Source organism: Manduca sexta, chromosome 27 (genome assembly GCF_014839805.1).
Source record: "Manduca sexta isolate Smith_Timp_Sample1 chromosome 27, JHU_Msex_v1.0, whole genome shotgun sequence".
NCBI lineage: Eukaryota > Metazoa > Arthropoda > Insecta > Lepidoptera > Sphingidae > Manduca > Manduca sexta.
The window spans coordinates 14,681,673-14,700,190 of NC_051141.1; the positions used below are offsets into that span (position 1 = coordinate 14,681,673).

The 18,518-nt window shown below is 36.8% G+C and overlaps 1 protein-coding gene across 2 annotated transcripts in view; it reads left to right on the forward strand.

Moving 5' to 3' along the window:
• LOC115455774 (epidermal growth factor receptor) overlaps window positions 1–17,290 on the forward strand; it is a 117,309-nt gene extending 100,019 nt beyond the window's left edge. Inside the window, exons 1-5 of one of the 2 annotated variants that reach the window (XM_030184470.2) lie at window positions 1,774–1,986; window positions 10,681–12,081; window positions 12,359–12,491; window positions 12,837–14,676; window positions 14,768–17,290. In XM_030184470.2, coding sequence (XP_030040330.1) covers window positions 1,851–1,986; window positions 10,681–12,081; window positions 12,359–12,491; window positions 12,837–14,676; window positions 14,768–15,625 — 4,368 coding nt within the window. In that variant the 5' untranslated portion in view covers window positions 1,774–1,850 and the 3' untranslated portion in view covers window positions 15,626–17,290. Of the gene's footprint in view, window positions 1–1,773; window positions 1,987–10,680; window positions 12,082–12,358; window positions 12,492–12,836; window positions 14,677–14,767 lie in introns of those variants that run through there. The other variant, XM_030184473.2, reaches the window with a different exon arrangement.
• Window positions 17,291–18,518: the final 1,228 nt, after the last annotated feature.

Consider the following 18,518-nt stretch of genomic DNA (forward strand, 5'->3'; position numbering starts at 1 on the left):
CCATGATTTGGTTCCATATTGCGATTCAACAACAAAGTCTGTATTGGTTGTATTACTATACACAAACGTAAGGTATTCCGCGCCCGTTGAACTCCATTGCTGTTCTGGGGAACAAACTTACACAATCTATGTAGATTAGATGTTTAGGGGCAAATGAAACGCTTTTGTCATACAAAATACTTTTAAGCGTTTATGTTAAAGCGACTTTAGCAATAAATGTGAGTATGTTTTCAGTTTAAGTTGATTATAAATTTATAAGAATTTGTTTTCTTTTATTTTATATAATTGATATAATACCAAAACTCTGAATATTTTAAGTTTAATTGATATTTAAGTTTGATTTGATTGAAGAGTTGATTCCTCAATACCTATTAAAGGTCTTAAGTATTTTCCAAACAAATGCACAGAAGCGGACTCTTATTTATAAGTCGGCCATGTTCTAGTTAATATTGACGTTTATAATTACACACATCTTGTACAATATTAATGTTTGTGGTTTATAATACTTCAGCGCGACTTAGATCGAATATCGTCGGCGACTCTTTGTATCTGTATCCAATTTCTCTCACACACGTACTTAAATATAATCTATAGTGCAGTATTGGGAAAATAGTAAATTAGCACAGTATATTCCTACGTCACATGTTGGCGTATGAATAACTTGCAGGCATATGCATATATCTTGCAAAATCTATGAAAGTGATTTTTATTATTTCTACTTCACTATACAACTGCGTCTGTTTTACTGGTTCAATAAAATAGTACGTAATTTAAAATTACGCTATACCCGGCCTCTCATATGTGGGCACTTGACTTGGAAATCTGTGGAGAGTACAGTAGTAGAATTGGAAATCCACAAACGAGATCCGAGCACGGGCCACATCTCCGGCCGCTGTGCGTAGTTATTAAAACTTTTGTTACGTGCCTTTTCGAGCGCGTATCAACGGGTACCTGCGTCCTTCTCGTTTACCTGTGCTTGTGAGAGGGAGTTGCCCACGTAGACATCATTATGTTTAGACACGACATTCAATAAAGATCTCTTGAACCTATTAACTATTTAATAATTTCTTATATCGTCCTGTTGAGCCACTAAAATCAATAGCTTATGAATTAGTTACTATCTTGTTTAAATAGTTTCTATTTGGTTAGCGCCCTTTAATGTATTTATATCTTTTATACCACACACACACACAAAAATATACATCTACTTTATATTTACTATTAAGTTACTTTGAAGTATACATGTACTAAAACTAACACCGAGTAATATACGAGCGCATGTTACTATAAGGTAAAGGACCCCTTGAAGGCCCAAATAAATTTAAATGCATTAGAAAAAAATAAAAAAAACCTCATTAAAGTAAATTGCAACGTACTACAAATTATAAAATGTAATAATAAAAAAACTATAAAAAATTCGTAGCATGTCTTGGATTACAACCAAAAAAAAATACCAAAATCATAGATGGTGGACCTTGCTAGGAACTGGAGTTTCTGCAGTCGCACTACCTTATAAAAAGTAGGTATATGATAAAGAATATTAAAAATTACGTGTTCAAAGCACTTCCAAGAGTCCCGCACTCAAGGCTCATGGTGTAAGTGCGGCTTGTTTATCATGAGCTTAATGTGTCCGAAGTGGAGGCACACGCTCATTAGCGAATAAAACAAAAACAAGATTTCCCGCCTAAACGCACAGGTGTTATGGTATCGCGTCTGAAAAGGCTTAAGTCTGTGGGTGCGCAGGCGCAGCGCGGGCGAGCGCGAGGCTTACAAACCGGCCCGGCCAGTACACGATGGAAGTTTGTGCCGGCCGGCCGTGCCTGAGCCAGCTCCGCGAGTGATGTCGCAGCATGATCGCTGCCCGTGCGTTGTTGTGGTGCCTGTGCGTGATCGCTCTGGGGAGCGCGGCCGCCGGTGCGCGCGCGCACCGTGCCCACCACGGCACTCCCCTCAGACACAAACATTCGGAATTCGTTAAAGGAAAAAGTAAGTGCCGACAGCAGACTGCCGCCCACGGATCACGACGCTCTCTTCTCGCGGCGACCTCCTCTTGTGTGTTTACATGAAATTTGGCATTTCATCGCCTTGTGACGAGCGGCTACTAAGCAGTAAACATTCATTACCACGCGCAATAGTTGTGTGACCTCAATCAAACAATATAAAATAGACGTGCCGCGACCGTAAAATGCCACCATAAAACTGTGGAAATAAAGACACGGTGCCAGCTAATCGCTAGAATAAAATAAACAAAGCTTATCTCGAGCCACGAGACGCAGCCTTATATAGCTCGGTAAGGTGACTGCCAAGTGCCGGCTACCGTACACTGAACTGTTCGCAGAGGCTGCGAGCGCGCCGTCGCCTTGTGAACGCGAAACAATTAAATCTCATTTTGTCCGCGACAATGTTTTCTGAGGAAACTTAAAAAGGATGCGACACAATATCCTTTGGGACCAGTTTAAATAGGCAAGGTGCGCTGTTGGACGCCGGGCAGGAACACCCTGCGACCGGAGAACACTTGACGGCTGCAGCTTTTGTATCAATATTTTTTTTGCGCAGAACGTAGCTTATGTTTTTTGGTAAATCATGCTGTACAATTGTATATATTCGTATTTTGCCATTGATTATATAGGTGCAATCTTGAAGGTATTCAAATAAAAATTGTAGCTACTCTCTTTTCAAAACCCGCAGGAAACGTAATTATAAATTGTTGTCAACGTTAATTAAAGCAAAGATCTTACCAATATAATATTTATAGATACTTACATATATATTTGCACCTTTAGATGTGACCTATAAGTGATGTGTGCTAGGATTGCTTAGTCAGATTGCAACGCATAATATTGCCTGCCGTAGTATGACCGAAAAAACGACCCGCGACTAAGTCACTAGAATAGTAAACTCATCGTTCACTTTTTAGCCAATATATCTATAATATAGTTAATTCCTGTAAATAAGTTTCAGGGTACGTAAACAACACAAAAGAATTAAGTTGCCGTGGAATGCAATTCCCATTATTATTAGACGAATATTTATTATTACTACAATCCCATTATTTATTTTATTATAACTTACTTTAATATAAGACTTACATACAATTGCAGTCTAGTTTGCTCAATTTGTGTGCAAGTTATATTGAAAACTTATGAACGCTAGTACGCTTACTCGGCAAGCGCTTATTTTGATTAAGTAATAGTACGTTGAAAACAAACAATGCCTTAATCCGTGTTATCAGACGTCGTAAAGTAGACTTCCCCGAGCGACAGCGCGGGCGGGCTGTGGTCCGACCAAACATTATGCTTCCCTTTCTTAACTAAGTTGCCACATTTACTCCGTACTATGAATTTAGCTCAAATGCGTTCTTTTTCTGATATCAGTAGTTTTTCCATTACTATATTGTTTTTCCAAAACAAGTATGTAGTACCTACTTGAAACAGACATTTTGTTTTGTTATTAGCCTGCACAAGTTATACATCGAAAACAAATTTATTTATGAAACCGTTCGGTGCATTTAAATAAATCTAATCCGTAAGTTCAAGAACATGATATCCCCAATGTTAGACGCGTTTGAAAAGATACACGCGGTGTAATTCTTTCAAAACACATTCTAATTCAAATGTTGATACGAAAAAATGGCCATAGAAATTAGTACAACACTTTTTCTTAATAAAGAAACCATGTAGAACACAATGTAATATTATTAAATAACCTTTATATTATGTTTTAATGGTCTGCATTCTAAATCTTACTGCACCGAGCTCGCTCGACCAATTAACATTCGAGTTAAAATCCACAATTTTATTTCCTATTCAAAAAGGTCAGAAAGGATTTGTTGCGATTTAACGGTTAGTAATTTTAAACTTGTTTTGACCGATTGCTAAGTTATTTCTTTAGTTTATTGCTCGTGCCTTAAGGCGCCATTGTTCCATTATAATCCGTACTTTAAACGTAATTGTTTATGGTACAACTTCAATTTTTAAATAAGTCTGGTAAATACGTCCTTTGTCCTAGGAAATTAGTTCCAGTATCACCCAAAGACCTCGTCTCATATCCTGGATCCTTTGTTGCAAAAATAATCATTGCTTGTCAACGCTACGTCGATATTATACATAATGTCTCCTTGGATTATCTTGTGGTTTACATCAAACGTGACGCAAAGAACACGGGAATTATTTTTTTTTACAGATATCATTATGTAGAAACATTAAAATATATTATTACGTACATACAATGATACGTACTTTAATATTCTTTGATGTTTTACTTTGGCTAATGGTCTGGAAATATAAGTGTAATATGCGTAATCTGTAATGAATGGCGACGAGTAGCGATTATAATTAAAACATTTGATGCGCTATAATCATAATTGCAAACTAGGTTCAGCATTAGTATTATCAGTTACATACTTGGTATAACACCTCTGTTCAATAATGATAGGCAGAGACTATGGATTATCTCTTGGCTAGATATTGTGACGCACTTCTTACATTTCCTCCACTTTCATTAATCTTCTAAAGCGTTCCCGTCGGTTTAGTTTAGTACTATTGACCTGCTCTTTACACATACTATTTAAATGTATTAAATATATTGCCGAAAATTTATATTCTTACTACATCGAATGAATTAATGCAAGCAATTCGAACGTTAATTTATTTACATTAAAAATCAATCAAATAACACTTTAATGTATGCAGTTTCTTCTGATAATGTTGCTGGGTGAGATATTTTCGTTGGAATGCCAGTAGAATAGTTACTAATGCTGGTTAAACTTGTCGAACGTGCCGATTTGTAGGACATATCGAACCAGAGGGCAATTCTCATTAAGAACACGATTAATTAGAATAAACAAATGTCGAAATAAAATTATGAGTATCATCTAAAAACAGCATTGGTAAAGGCTCAATATGTTATATAAAACATTTGTAAGCTTATAGTATAAGATGCAACGTGGACCATGTGACAGAAATATAACCCAATTATTCTACTCATATTTGCACTTTTTGTATTATATAAAAATATATCCATAGCAATGAGCAAACATCTCTTCCGGCAGGTAATCTAGTCAGTACTTATGAGACCATGTTTTATATACGGATTACAACTTTTTTTAACTATTAATGTAAAAGCACTTTGTTATACAATAATGCAACATTTTTGTTTACTGGTACGATACAAAGCGCGATATATCTACCTCTATGTCTAGGTGTATACCCCGCTTTCTATGTTTATATATAAAGAACGACCGGCATATTCCTTTATTTGTTTGGGTTAAAAAGCATAACATATAGTAATTAATCTTTTCATATCATCGAATATTTTTAAATTACCCACTACTATCCTTTAAATTATTTTGTGATGTCACTATATAAATACGAATGTATTTTGTATCACAGTGTAAACAGTATTACGAACCTTGTTTTAACCACTTTATGACGCATATATAAACGGTATTTGAATGTACAAAACATGACATGTGTATTCTCAGATACGGACGAAAATTTGATTGGATTGTAATAATTCGGTGATTACTAAGCGTTTATTAGAATTGAAAAGACTTTTTTCTCGTGCCTCATCTTTAATATTGTGTAAAAACTCAAGTCGGCTGCCTCTTTGATATGTTCTTAATGATAATGTATTATACGAGTAACGTTAGAGAAGATGAGCGTGTCTTCGTGATGAGAACTTAGATTTTCATTAGGATCCAACGCCTCAACAACACTAAGTCAGCCAACTTGTTTGCTATCGTTTATATATCGTCTTAGAGTATTTACTTCGAACCTTTATGTATAATGTCGCTTAAATCTAGATCTGCCGCAGTCATTTTAATTACTGACATTCCGTTTAATTATAAACTATTCCGTTTAACAGATAATGCATATCTTTGATTTCTCAAACGAATAATCTCTACACTCAATAAGATTTGTACAATTAAACATGTCATAAAACCCTATACGATCAATTCACCATGTAAAATGTGCAGGAAAATATTATACGGCCGTTATATAAATTAATTTGCTATTAGCGACGTAGGAAAACCAGTACTTCTGATACACGAAGCCGGTTTTAAGTGGAGCCTACATTCCTTCCATTTTCCGGATCGACGCGCGACGTACTGTGTACACCGGGACTCTATAACCAAGTCCTAAGTGCCAGATTTCAATATTCACGATTTCTATTATATTGTATTAAACCTAAATTGTTGTCATAATAAATTTAATTTTAATGAATTCTATATTCAAAATGTGGAATAATATTACAATTATATTTACGTATAACATATATATGAATAAAAACTGATATTTTCATACTCGTTCAACATCGCGAACTAATTCGGTTTGCAAATGAAGCCATTAATTGTCATTGGCATAAATTAGCTTCTAAATGATAGGCAACGGTTCGATGACGTTAATATCATCCGATATTTAGTTTTTTCATCATTCGTCTCCACATCACAAGTAAATACTTACAGCGTATGTCTTATATTCAGAACTTTTATAATATAAACCAATGTTTTTAACAACAAAGGCTTGAATTTTAATCTTAAGAAGTGTAAATTTAAATACACAGTATTCACTACACTCCTACGCATATTATCGCATTTTGTTTTTGGAAATATTCGATATTTATGTTTTCAAGTTTTACCCAAAGCTCGGTTGACTGCATATTACACCTTATTCACTATGTATCCGTGATCTTAAGCTGGAATCTTTGCTCTATAACTACTCATATTTTTGTTACTCCCACGGAAACAAATTTTGGTGTTAGTTTGCAGAGGTGTAAATATTTATTATATTAATTCAGGGTTAAAAATAAATCTCGCAGTATAGCGCGTATGCACAGTCATAAATATCACAGAGTAGTCAATATATATGCAACAAAATGGAAACTGCACATTAGAAAATGCGCATGACATTTAAATGTGAATTTTATATCTTTATCAACGGTGAAACAAATAACTTGGAAAAACTTCTAAAAACCTTATAAAAAAGTGCCGAAACCTTTAACATTACTACTTGGTTTAACCAACCATTGAAGACCAATGTACTACTTATTTTTGCTACAGAATTCCTTTATGTACATCAAATAATCTATGATTTCATAATCTTATATTCGCTTTTCTTTAATACACGTACCTAATAAAATGCAATATTTTATAATCACAGCGACACAAGGAACTAATTAATAACGTACTTTATTTATTTTAAGTGTGAAGCCATGACTGAGAACGAGGAAACAACACTGTGCGCCTACGTATTTTCATAAATTTTAATATAAATGCTGATGTAAATATAACTTATTGCGTCTCTTCTCACTCGCTTAAGATTAGGTAGTCTTCGAAGTCTTAAAATCCAACTTGGATCCTATATAAAATTTATAAATAATTTCTGAATAATTAAAATAATTAGATGAAAATATATTATTAAAATACCACGTCCGGTTCAGATGTGATATCATGGTATTTATTCACATTTCAGTAGTAAATAACGAATCATGAATATTATTCTTGTTTAATTTTCGGATCATCATACGTGCATATTTCAATCGAGAAGAAGGTGTAAAATAGTATATTTATAAAAACGGATTCCATAATCAATATTTTCTTATAAATTCCAATTTCAAATTAACGGCCAGTCTCAAGCTAATCAAGTTATAATGATATGCACGAATGTGTTTTAACCAATGTTAGAGTTTTTTGACCCGCCTTCAGTGTCGAGTATCGAAACTAGAAACTGCTATAGCCGATGTTTATGTATTTATATGTCAATATCATTTAGATAGCGATATTTAAATGCCATTCAAATGTTGGAAACCATTTCATATTCATAGGGGTTCAAGTTTTACAATGTCTTGTAAGAGATTTCAACGCGCTTGTTACTTGTTATGAATACATCTTTGTAAAAAAATATATTTCATAACATAGTTAACGACATTAATCTAAGTTTATATTATCTTGTATCTACATCCTCCATGAATTATATTATTAAAAATGATTTCTAAATGCCGAGGCCATATTACTTTATATCTACTGAAGTGAACATCACGTCGAATGTTATGTATTCCGTATACGCTTGATTCAAGAGTATGTAAATGACGATTTACTGCCCTGTAAGGTCAAGGATTGTAATTTTAAATCGTTTTTATTGAATAACGAAGGTGAATCGGTCGGGTGTTCACAATAAATATACTCGGTGAAATGTTATTTCACTTTCATGGAAAAGTCTGGTTTGTTTTTTGAAACGGCTTCGATCGCGACCTATGGTCTGATGACGGCGATTTGCGCGTCCAATACCTCATCTCTTCGCGCACATAAAAGGAAACTGTACCGGGGAGCGCCGAGCCACGCATTACAACAAGGGATTGTAGTGAAAGGTCGCGCAAGAACGAAATGGCCGAGTGAAACTGGTTTCAATGCTTCAGAATGCAAGTAACTGGATAAAAACATCGCGCTGTGACAAACCAGTCGGCGAGCCAAGCGCGCTGAGCAAGTGAGCGATTGCTTAACACACTGACACCTCCCAAACTTGGCCGGGTTGCACACGTCTAACTAGTAACTGACAGAATGTCTTTCACATTCAGACAAAACCATACTATAAACCTATCAAAACTATTTGAAATAAACATTTACATCAGATAAACCTAACGTCGTATTCAAATATACGAAATGTAAAAGTTTCCACACACATGTTTTATCATCAGTGTGGGCTCGAATAAAATGTAATAGGTGACTACTCGTACGCAACAAGCGGTCATTGTTGTCATTGTTTAGGTCAGTGTTTATGCATAGCCACGAGTACACGCGCGTTATTCCCATAAAACACTGCGCGTGTCACATCAAAACCGGTGATCATTTGGACTCGAACTTGTAAACGTTTGAATCCTATCGACGGCGCGATCAGTGGCCGCATTTGTGTCGACCGGACAGACCACTGGTGCCCACACTGTTAGCCGACGAAATTAAATCAACGTATATCATTTAGTGTCATTGGGTACATGACGACACGTGAAATCGGTTGTGTATGCGTGGGTGGAATGCCGACCAAATGTTATTGCCTGCACACATGCCGCCACTCTGATGACATCTATACATTTTTAATTTGTTCGCCTTCTAAACCTAAAGGCGTTTGGAAAGTTTACATTCACATGGTTTATTGCAAATGGTTTATATCAACAACTGTTGTATAATCGCCTCACATCTCATGGTAATATGCTTCGAACATAAATGTTGTCCTCTATATAAAGAAATTTCTAGCTCGATGCGATAAAACTAAACATACAGGACACATTTATAACTTAACCCAGTTGTAAAACATATAGGCAAATAACATAATTTTGTTAAATGTTATCATAATCGTCACGCTTAGAAGGTTGCGTCCCTACGTCGATGTGTGTGACGCATTTTACCTGCACTCGTTTTCACGCATTAATACGTATGAAAGCAAGTAATATTTCGTACCGTTTCTATACATTAATATATAAGTATATTATATGAAATAGGTGCAAGTTAACAGTTGATCTGCGCATAGATTACCTAAAAAAAATATATCGTTACGACTTCAAACGCGACGGCAAAAATATGTTCAACATCCAAATAAAAAGAACTTACGTTAATACCTGGTATATTTGTTTCTAAATCAAACATATTTATTTAATTATCTCAAGCAAACCTACATTTCAAGAGAGTCGATTCTTCAAAAGCTTTAACGTCAAAAGTGACTTTCTTATGCCTTCAAAAGTATCACGTGACCGTAAGTTTACACCTCTCTGCAGTGTGTGCTCAGTAAAAATCTTATTATTTATTCGAGCAGGTAAAATTTACCTTGAATACCCTTAAAATTCTATGCAGTTGTGTAACAAAAACTCGAGTTTTTGTACGTGTAGAAGGTTTGACTTGAAAATGCATTTTGAACCTTAAAACCGTGCTAATAAAGATCAAATCCACTAACTAAAAATCTTAAATAAGAGGTTTGTATGTACTTTCATGGTTTAATTGCACGAAGTATTCTTAATATAGACAATGTTTCGAAGTATCCCATTACAAGAGTATATTTATAAACTTTAAAATCGCATGATAAACAATGGCTTTTGTACAGAACAATAAGTTTCTTTAAACGTTTTCGTTTAAAATAAAATTTCGTCAAAATTTTAGATGATAAAATAAATGTTACTTTGTTATGTCGTTGACTTGTATTAAAACCACAAGACAAAACGTAAATTATTTATTTTCCAAACAATCGAACACCAGAATTTACTACCGTGTTAAAACATTAACAAACGTTAAAACATTAACAAATCAATACCCTTTATTGTGCTCACTAAAAATAAGCAGTCCATAGTAAACTGTGAACACGGCATAATTAGTGCGCTTCACCAATGCTGCTTGCTATACATACTCGCTTTAGTTTTTGACTTCAATATCTCAAAACAGAGCAAAACGGCATTGTAAACTATTTCATCGCTTAATCACGTATAGCGGTGTCGCTTGTAGCATAGTGGAAGAAACAGGCTTTAAGTCCGCCCACTCGGCGCCGTCTCTTCGTTACACTCGCTCTTTTCCTAACATGTCGAAGTCAGAGCGATATTAATATAATGTTTTTTTCTTAGAACGTACTCATAAACATCTTATCAATAATATTAACACCCGGTACTTAACATGTACTGACTTGATTTATTCTTTCTTTTCAGTATGCATCGGTACAAACGGACGGATGTCAGTCCCGTCGAACCGCGAGACTCACTACCGGAATCTTCGCGACCGCTTCACTAACTGTACCTACGTCGACGGCAACCTTGAGCTAACATGGCTACAGAACGAAACCATGGATTTATCTTTCCTAAAGTACATACGAGAAGTAACAGGCTACGTGCTCATATCTCAAGTGAGCGTTCGAAAAATCGTGCTGCCCCAACTCCAGATCATCCGCGGACGCACTCTCTTCAAGCTAAACGTTAGAGATGAAGAATTTGCTCTGGTGGTAACAATGTCTACGGCATTCACTCTCGAGTTGCCGGCGCTTCGGGACGTGCTGCGCGGCAGTGTGGGCATCTACAACAACTACAACTTGTGCCACGTCAAGACTATTAACTGGGATGAAATAATAACAGGCGTAAATGCAACGTATGTATACGTGTATAATTTTACAACACCGGAACGAGTATGTCCTCGCTGCCATCCCAGTTGTGAAATGGGCTGCTGGGGAGAAGGCCCTGAAAACTGCCAAAAGTTCTCGAAGACAAACTGTAGCCCGCAATGTGCACAAGGACGCTGCTTTGGGCCGAACCCTCGAGATTGTTGCAACACCTTCTGCGCCGGAGGATGTACGGGTCCAAAAGCTAACCAATGTCTTGCCTGTAGAAACTTTTATGATGAAGGCACTTGTTCTCAAGAATGTCCACAAATGCAAATATATAACCCTACTACATATTCTTGGGAGCCGAACCCAAATGGAAAGTATGCATATGGAGCAACATGCGTCCGTAATTGTCCCGAGCACTTATTAAAAGACAGCGGTGCGTGTGTCAGGAGCTGCCCGCCGAACAAAACGGCTGTGAACGGAGAGTGTATACCTTGCAATGTTACTTGCCCGAAAACTTGCCGAGCAGAAAATCCAATACATTCCGGAAATATAGAATCATTCAAAGATTGCACCATAATAGACGGCTCTATAGAGATTCTCGAGATGACATTCACAGGATTTCAGCACGTGAATCGCGATTATTCATTTGGTGAGCACTACGCGAGCATGGAGCCAGACGCTTTGGAGGTGTTCAGCACGGTGCGAGAGGTGACCGGCTACCTGAACGTCCAAGCGCATCATCCAAACTTCACTAGTCTCTCTTACTTCCGAAACCTGGAAGTGATTGGAGGTCGACAAGTCGTCGAAAACCTCTTCGCCGCACTTTACATCGTGAAAACATCGTTGAAGTCCTTAGGCTTGAAATCTCTGAAAAGGGTCAACTCAGGGGCGATAGCGATTATGGAAAACAGATACCTTTGTTATGCAGAGAAGATAGCGTGGAATAAATTAGTAAAATCAAAGGACCATAAACAAATAATTCAGAAAAACGGCGATCCGAGGACTTGTGGTGAGTTAGCTTTGCGACAATCGTTTATGGGGATCCTCATTATTAGGTTAATTTTAGTTTAAATATAAGCATCAGCGATAGCCCTCAGTATTCAAATGTGTCTTTATTGTGCAAGCGAATTTTGTCTTTAACTTTTCCATGAACTCATAATTGCACTTACTAACCTTTTAACAGCAAAGGCACAGAATTGCTGCGCGATTTGTTGACCCCTTTTTGCTTAATTCAGGACGCTATTCGAAATGCTTGTAAATGTTTCTAACAATTGAATTTTCTACAGAAAAATCAAATTTGGTGTGTGATCCTCAATGTTCTGAGGACGGTTGCTGGGGTCCAGGTCCGGACCAATGCCTCGCGTGTCAAAACTTTAAATTCGGTGAAACGTGCATCCAGAATTGCAGTGTACATCCAGGGTGGGTATATTTAATCGTATATTAAATTTATACATACATATGTAAATATCAGAAAATATATTACGCTCGTACATTTTACCAAAATACTTGCACTGCGACAGTCTATTTTTTTCAACTACTATGTAATCCAAAAATTCCACGTATACTAAAAGTATATACTATATTTCCATTTTGTAAGAATCTTATTATTCGTGCTGCCCGCTATAACAAATCTAAATATTATTCATTCACATCTCTGTCAAGCAACCTCACAAGCATTTTAAAATATGAAATGAAGATGATGACGATAACGATTGCATATTAAGATAGAAATAAACATTAATGTATTGTGTAAATTGATTACAGATTATACAAAGCCGGTGCGAAGATCTGCAAACAGTGTCACGCAGAATGTCTCGACGGTTGCACAGGACCGAGTCGGGCGAACTGCACGAGGTGTAAACACGTACGCGACGGGCCCTACTGCGTTGCCGAATGCCCTGACTCCAGATATGCATCAGAAAACGGCACTTGCCTACCTTGCCACTACAACTGCATCAATGGCTGTACTGGGCCCACTAACACCGTTGGTCCAGGCGGATGCAATTCATGCAAAAAAGCCATAATCAGCGCTGACGCTAGAGTTGAGAGTTGTCTCAAAGAGGACGAATCCTGCCCTGATGGCTATTATAACGAATGGGTTGGCAATGTTAAACCCCTTGAAGGGAAAGTTAAAGTGGCTTGTAGAAAATGTCACCCTCTATGCAAAAAATGTTCTGGTTTTGGTATCCACAAACAAGTATGTCAAGTTTGCAATGGCTTCAATAGAGGAGATCAATGCGAAGACGAGTGTCCAGCTGATCACTACACTGATGAGGTGGGAAGAATTTGTACGCCGTGCCACTCTGAGTGCAAAGGCTGCACGGGACCCGGTTCTACAGATTGTATCAAATGCAAAAATTTTAAGGTATTCTTGAGTGATGTAAATACTGCTGATCAAAGACTTGAATTCAATTGTACACTAACATGTCCTGACAGCTTACCTCACAAGATATTCCTAGACGAGCAACTCCAAGATCAAATTGAAGAGCCGTATTGCTCAGAACATGCAAATGGTCATTCGAGCACGGCAACAGCTAGGACACCAACAGTGTTAGTAATATTCCTGGTCTTAGCATGCATGATACTAATAGTACTCGCAATTATTGGCTATACCTGCCGACAAAAAGCAAAGGCAAAGAAAGACGCCGTTAAAATGACACTGGTTCTAACTGGATGTGAAGATAATGAACCTTTGCGCCCGACGAATGTAAAACCAAATCTAGCTAAATTACGAATAGTTAAGGAGGCTGAGTTGCGCAGAGGTGGCATGCTCGGATTTGGCGCTTTCGGAAAAGTATATAAAGGTGTTTGGGTCCCTGAGGGCGAAAACGTAAAAATTCCTGTCGCTATCAAGGTTTTAAAGGAAGGTACAGGGGCGAACACAAGCAAAGAGTTTCTTGAAGAGGCGTACATCATGGCTAGCGTGGAGCATCCAAACTTGCTTCAACTGTTGGCTGTCTGTATGACGAACCAAATGATGTTGATTACTCAGTTGATGCCACTAGGATGCTTGCTCGACTATGTACGAACACACAAAGAAAAAATAGGTTCCAAAGCATTTTTAAATTGGTGCACTCAAATCGCACGCGGAATGGCCTACTTAGAAGATAAAAGATTAGTTCACAGAGACTTAGCAGCTAGAAACGTATTAGTACAAACCCCGAACTGCGTTAAGATAACTGATTTTGGTTTAGCTAAACTACTAGATATTAACGAAGATGAATATAAAGCGGCAGGTGGTAAGATGCCTATCAAGTGGTTGGCACTTGAGTGCATACAGCACAGGATTTTCACTCATAAGAGTGACGTTTGGGCATTCGGTGTCACGATTTGGGAAATATTAAGTTATGGGGCACGACCGTACGAAAATATTTCAGCAAGAAATGTGCCTGAACTAATTGAAAACGGATTGAAATTACCTCAGCCAAGCATATGCACGTTAGACATATACTGTGTCATGGTGTCATGTTGGATGCTAGATGCGGACAGCCGGCCGACCTTTAAGCAGCTCGCCGACACGTTCGCTGAAATGGCCAGAGATCCCGGCAGATACCTTGTTATACCTGGGGACAAGTTTATGCGACTTCCGTCCTATTCTACGCAGGTAAATATTAATAATATTGTAATCTTCTTTCTTGTAGATATTAGTTAGCATATAAATAAGGAAACTAAATACTTTATTGTTTATGTTCCAGGATGAGAAGGAATTGATTAGAAATCTGTCATCGGCAATGGAAGGCTCAGAATCGCTGGTCGAAGCTGACGAATACCTGCAGCCGAAATTCAAAGCCGTCCCTGGCACGGCTTCAACAAACTCTGCCAGCGCCGGAATAGAAACGCAGACAAGTTCACTAAAGCCATGTACGTCTTCCTCGTGGGCGAACAACGGTACCGGACCAGACGGGGTCGTTTCGGAAAATAACGGTCCTAAGCCTGAGACATGGGATCACGAATTGCTGAGATACAACCACCAAGGGAATCAAGATGGAGCGGATATGCGGCACTATTACAACAATGGGGTGTGCGTATCAGACAGTTCCAGCTCTAGATATTGCAGTGATCCTATGAAAACTAGAACCGAAGTATCCATTGAGGGCAATTTCGACAGCATGTCTAAGATTAAAGAAGCTCAAGTCGGAAGTCTTAAGTTGAACTTGCCATTAGACGAAGACGATTATTTAATGCCTTCGCCGCAACACAACCAGAATGCGTCGACTTACATGGATTTGATCGGAGAAGGTGGTGAGCCTCAAGAAGTAAAGGATTTGCGCTTTAGCACTTTCGGTGGCTCAAAGCGTTGTATCGATAATCCGGAGTACCTAATGTCGGACGAGAGTGTTCCGACTCAGACCCTGGGCATCCCGACGGAGCCGGTGCCGCTTGAGTCGATATGTGTCAGCGACGGCAGCGGGAGCGACTCCACGCCACGGCCCGGCCCCAGCAAATACCTTCCGCAGCGCTCGGTGGAAGAGGAGTCCATGTCGGATCACGAGTACTACAACGACCTGCAGCGCGAGCTCCAGCCGCTGCGCAGGAACGAGACCACGGTGTAGGTGCGTGTTGAACGTGTCGTGCAACACGGTACAATGTATACATTGATCTCCCGCGTCAATAGACTGCTTTTATAATTAACGCGCGAGCGCGCCCTTCGTGCCATTGATGTGATGGCTAGTGTTATCTCGTATTGGCGAATCGTCGAGCGAGACTTCATCAATTATTGTTGTTTATTCTTAAATGTTTGTAAAGGAACTGTTATGTCTATAGTATTCTGTAAAGAAAAATATTATCTTTATCGTGCACCAACGACGCACATAACAAATATCAAAATAAGTTATTTATTAATTTAGTTTAAGGATGGCTATGTTTCGGTTTCTCGAATGCTATAGTTTTATTTAACTAAGCGATTTTTATTTTAATTTTTAAACTGTGATAATTGTTTTAATTATAATACAATGTAAAATAGCGGAAGGATATAAGGTTAGAGGTTGGATTGTGCCCTTTCATTTACACTATGTGAATATGCATTTTGCCATTGACTGCATCGTTGAATCCACGCCGGTGTGGACTTCATGAATATTAAACTTTAGGAGCATTATAATTTCCTAATAGCATTTAGTTATATCAATAGGATATTATATACATTCCTATATTGGTATTAGTACATATCAATGAAAGTTATCTGTACTGTAATACCTCACTATGGTGTGCATGAATTTTATTTAATTTTTCAACTTGTAAAATGTTCATTACAAAATATATTGCCTTATGCCATCTTGCCATATTATGAGGTCGCATAATGGGCAATCATTTTATATTTTCGCCACTTGCCAGTTTTGGGCCTGCTGCCGACATCTGTTTACGTGTACATAAACATATTTTATGTAAATTATAATTTGTAGCAAAGACAAAAAGACATTAGTTTTAAGGGTTATTTTCTGTATCTTCAGCACAAATCAAGCTCAAACGAATCAAATTTAAAATGCAATTATAATTATATAGTACGTTTCTACTACATAGTTAGTATATTTGTATGTAAGACCAAACCCTCGTTTGCCATTTAACGTGTAAATAATATTATATGCTAACTGTAAATAAAAGAATATATAAACGTTTTATAGCGAACTATTTTTGCATGTAGAAAGTAGGTTCAAACATACCACTATAATTAATTGTTTATATGACGCATCTTTGTTTTCTAAATTGTACTGTGCCATTTAATAAAGTAATAGTTATATATTTGTAGCTAAAACAAATTGAATATTTCACGTAATATGTTCTCATAGATCTACTTAATGAAATAATTTATGAAATAAATCACAAATTCTATGTTATATAGGGGTTTCACAACATGATTATAATGTGGGGACACCGCCTTTTCTCGCTAAGTCCGTCGACCATGCCACCTGTAAGAAACCCACACAATTTATCCGTTCTTACGTTGGCTCGTGTGTACTTAAATGAATTTTTATTACATATTGTAATCAAATCAAATATTTACTAAATATCGAGAAAAAGCGCTGTGCTTACATAATATATAAATGCATACGGCGCCCGTATGTTTAACTGTAACACATTTATTGTGAACATATTCAAATATAGTAGTTGGTCTAAGCATTTCTTGGTATAAATTTATTAAGTTCAATCTAAATGGCTAACATTGATTTCTGTATAAAACATTGTAGGTACGTGTACCTTTATAAATGAAATTAAATAAACTTGTTCGTTGTTTTAATTCCCTCCATCCGAATTGTCCTTTTTATAATCTTTATGAAGGAGCTTATTCGTAATTTCAAGAACATGTCGCTTCGAAAGAAATCTGTCCTTTAAGATAAATAATAACTCAAAATACATTTTATAAACGTTACGTGTATAGCAAACATAATATCCATATTATATAAATATGTATTATAAAAATATCTGAAAAAAAAATTACTAGCCAATTCTACATAATTTTGTTCATGGAAAGTTGAAAATTGTTCTTAATGATACCAGGTGTCACATAAATTATTGTGCGTTTTACCTTAAAATAGTACTTAGCTAACGCGCGAAATCTTTTGTCAGTGATTATTGAGCGTAGGCAGGCAGGCGATAAAACGCACTATAAGCACTTTTGTTCGTCTGTCATCTATACACTTAATGATCATTTCAGCAACTTCGGAAAATAAAGTACTTTCATATTATACCGTTGATATTAATTATATAATACAAGATAAATCAATATAATAGCTTCGGGATTAAATTATAAGAGGCGAATACAATATTATGTAAATCTAGCTTCTTTTACTTCATTTAAGGACTCCTATTATAGGCAGCGAGAAAATTCAAACACAATTCCCGAAAAAATATGTCATTCATAATATTTAAAGAGCGACATATAAACCGTGTGAAACTGACTATAATAAAGAGATGAAAGAAATAAAACACACAATCGTAGAAAAATATTCAGTTAAAATAATAATCTCAATATAATTCTTTGTTAGCAGTATTAGTTTCACCGTAAAGTAGTGGATTTTTCCTAAAAATATTTAAAAAATACCGGCCAAGTGCGAGTCAGACTCGCGCACCCAGGGTTCCGTACAAACGTATAGGTATATAAGTAAAAGTTCACCCATCACGACAATCGAGTCATAATTATGGTATTTTTGTGTATTTTTAAAGACGAAGGTCTCAAAAAATTAGGTTTTCGTAATTTTCCTTTACATGTGCTATAAAACACTGCTTCATGCCAAATTTCAAGGTTCTAGGTCGACTGAAAGTACCCTTTAAGTTTTGATTCCCTTGCGAGTAGTTGCGAGTTTGAATTGCTGTTTCTTTTGATTGCGTTGACATAGAAGTTTGATTTTGTTACAGCTTAAAGGTATTATAAACCTGAGTATTTGATATAAATTTCAACTAACCTGGGGCCTTATTCTCTATCCCGCACGTTATTTTGACAGTGCGTAACAA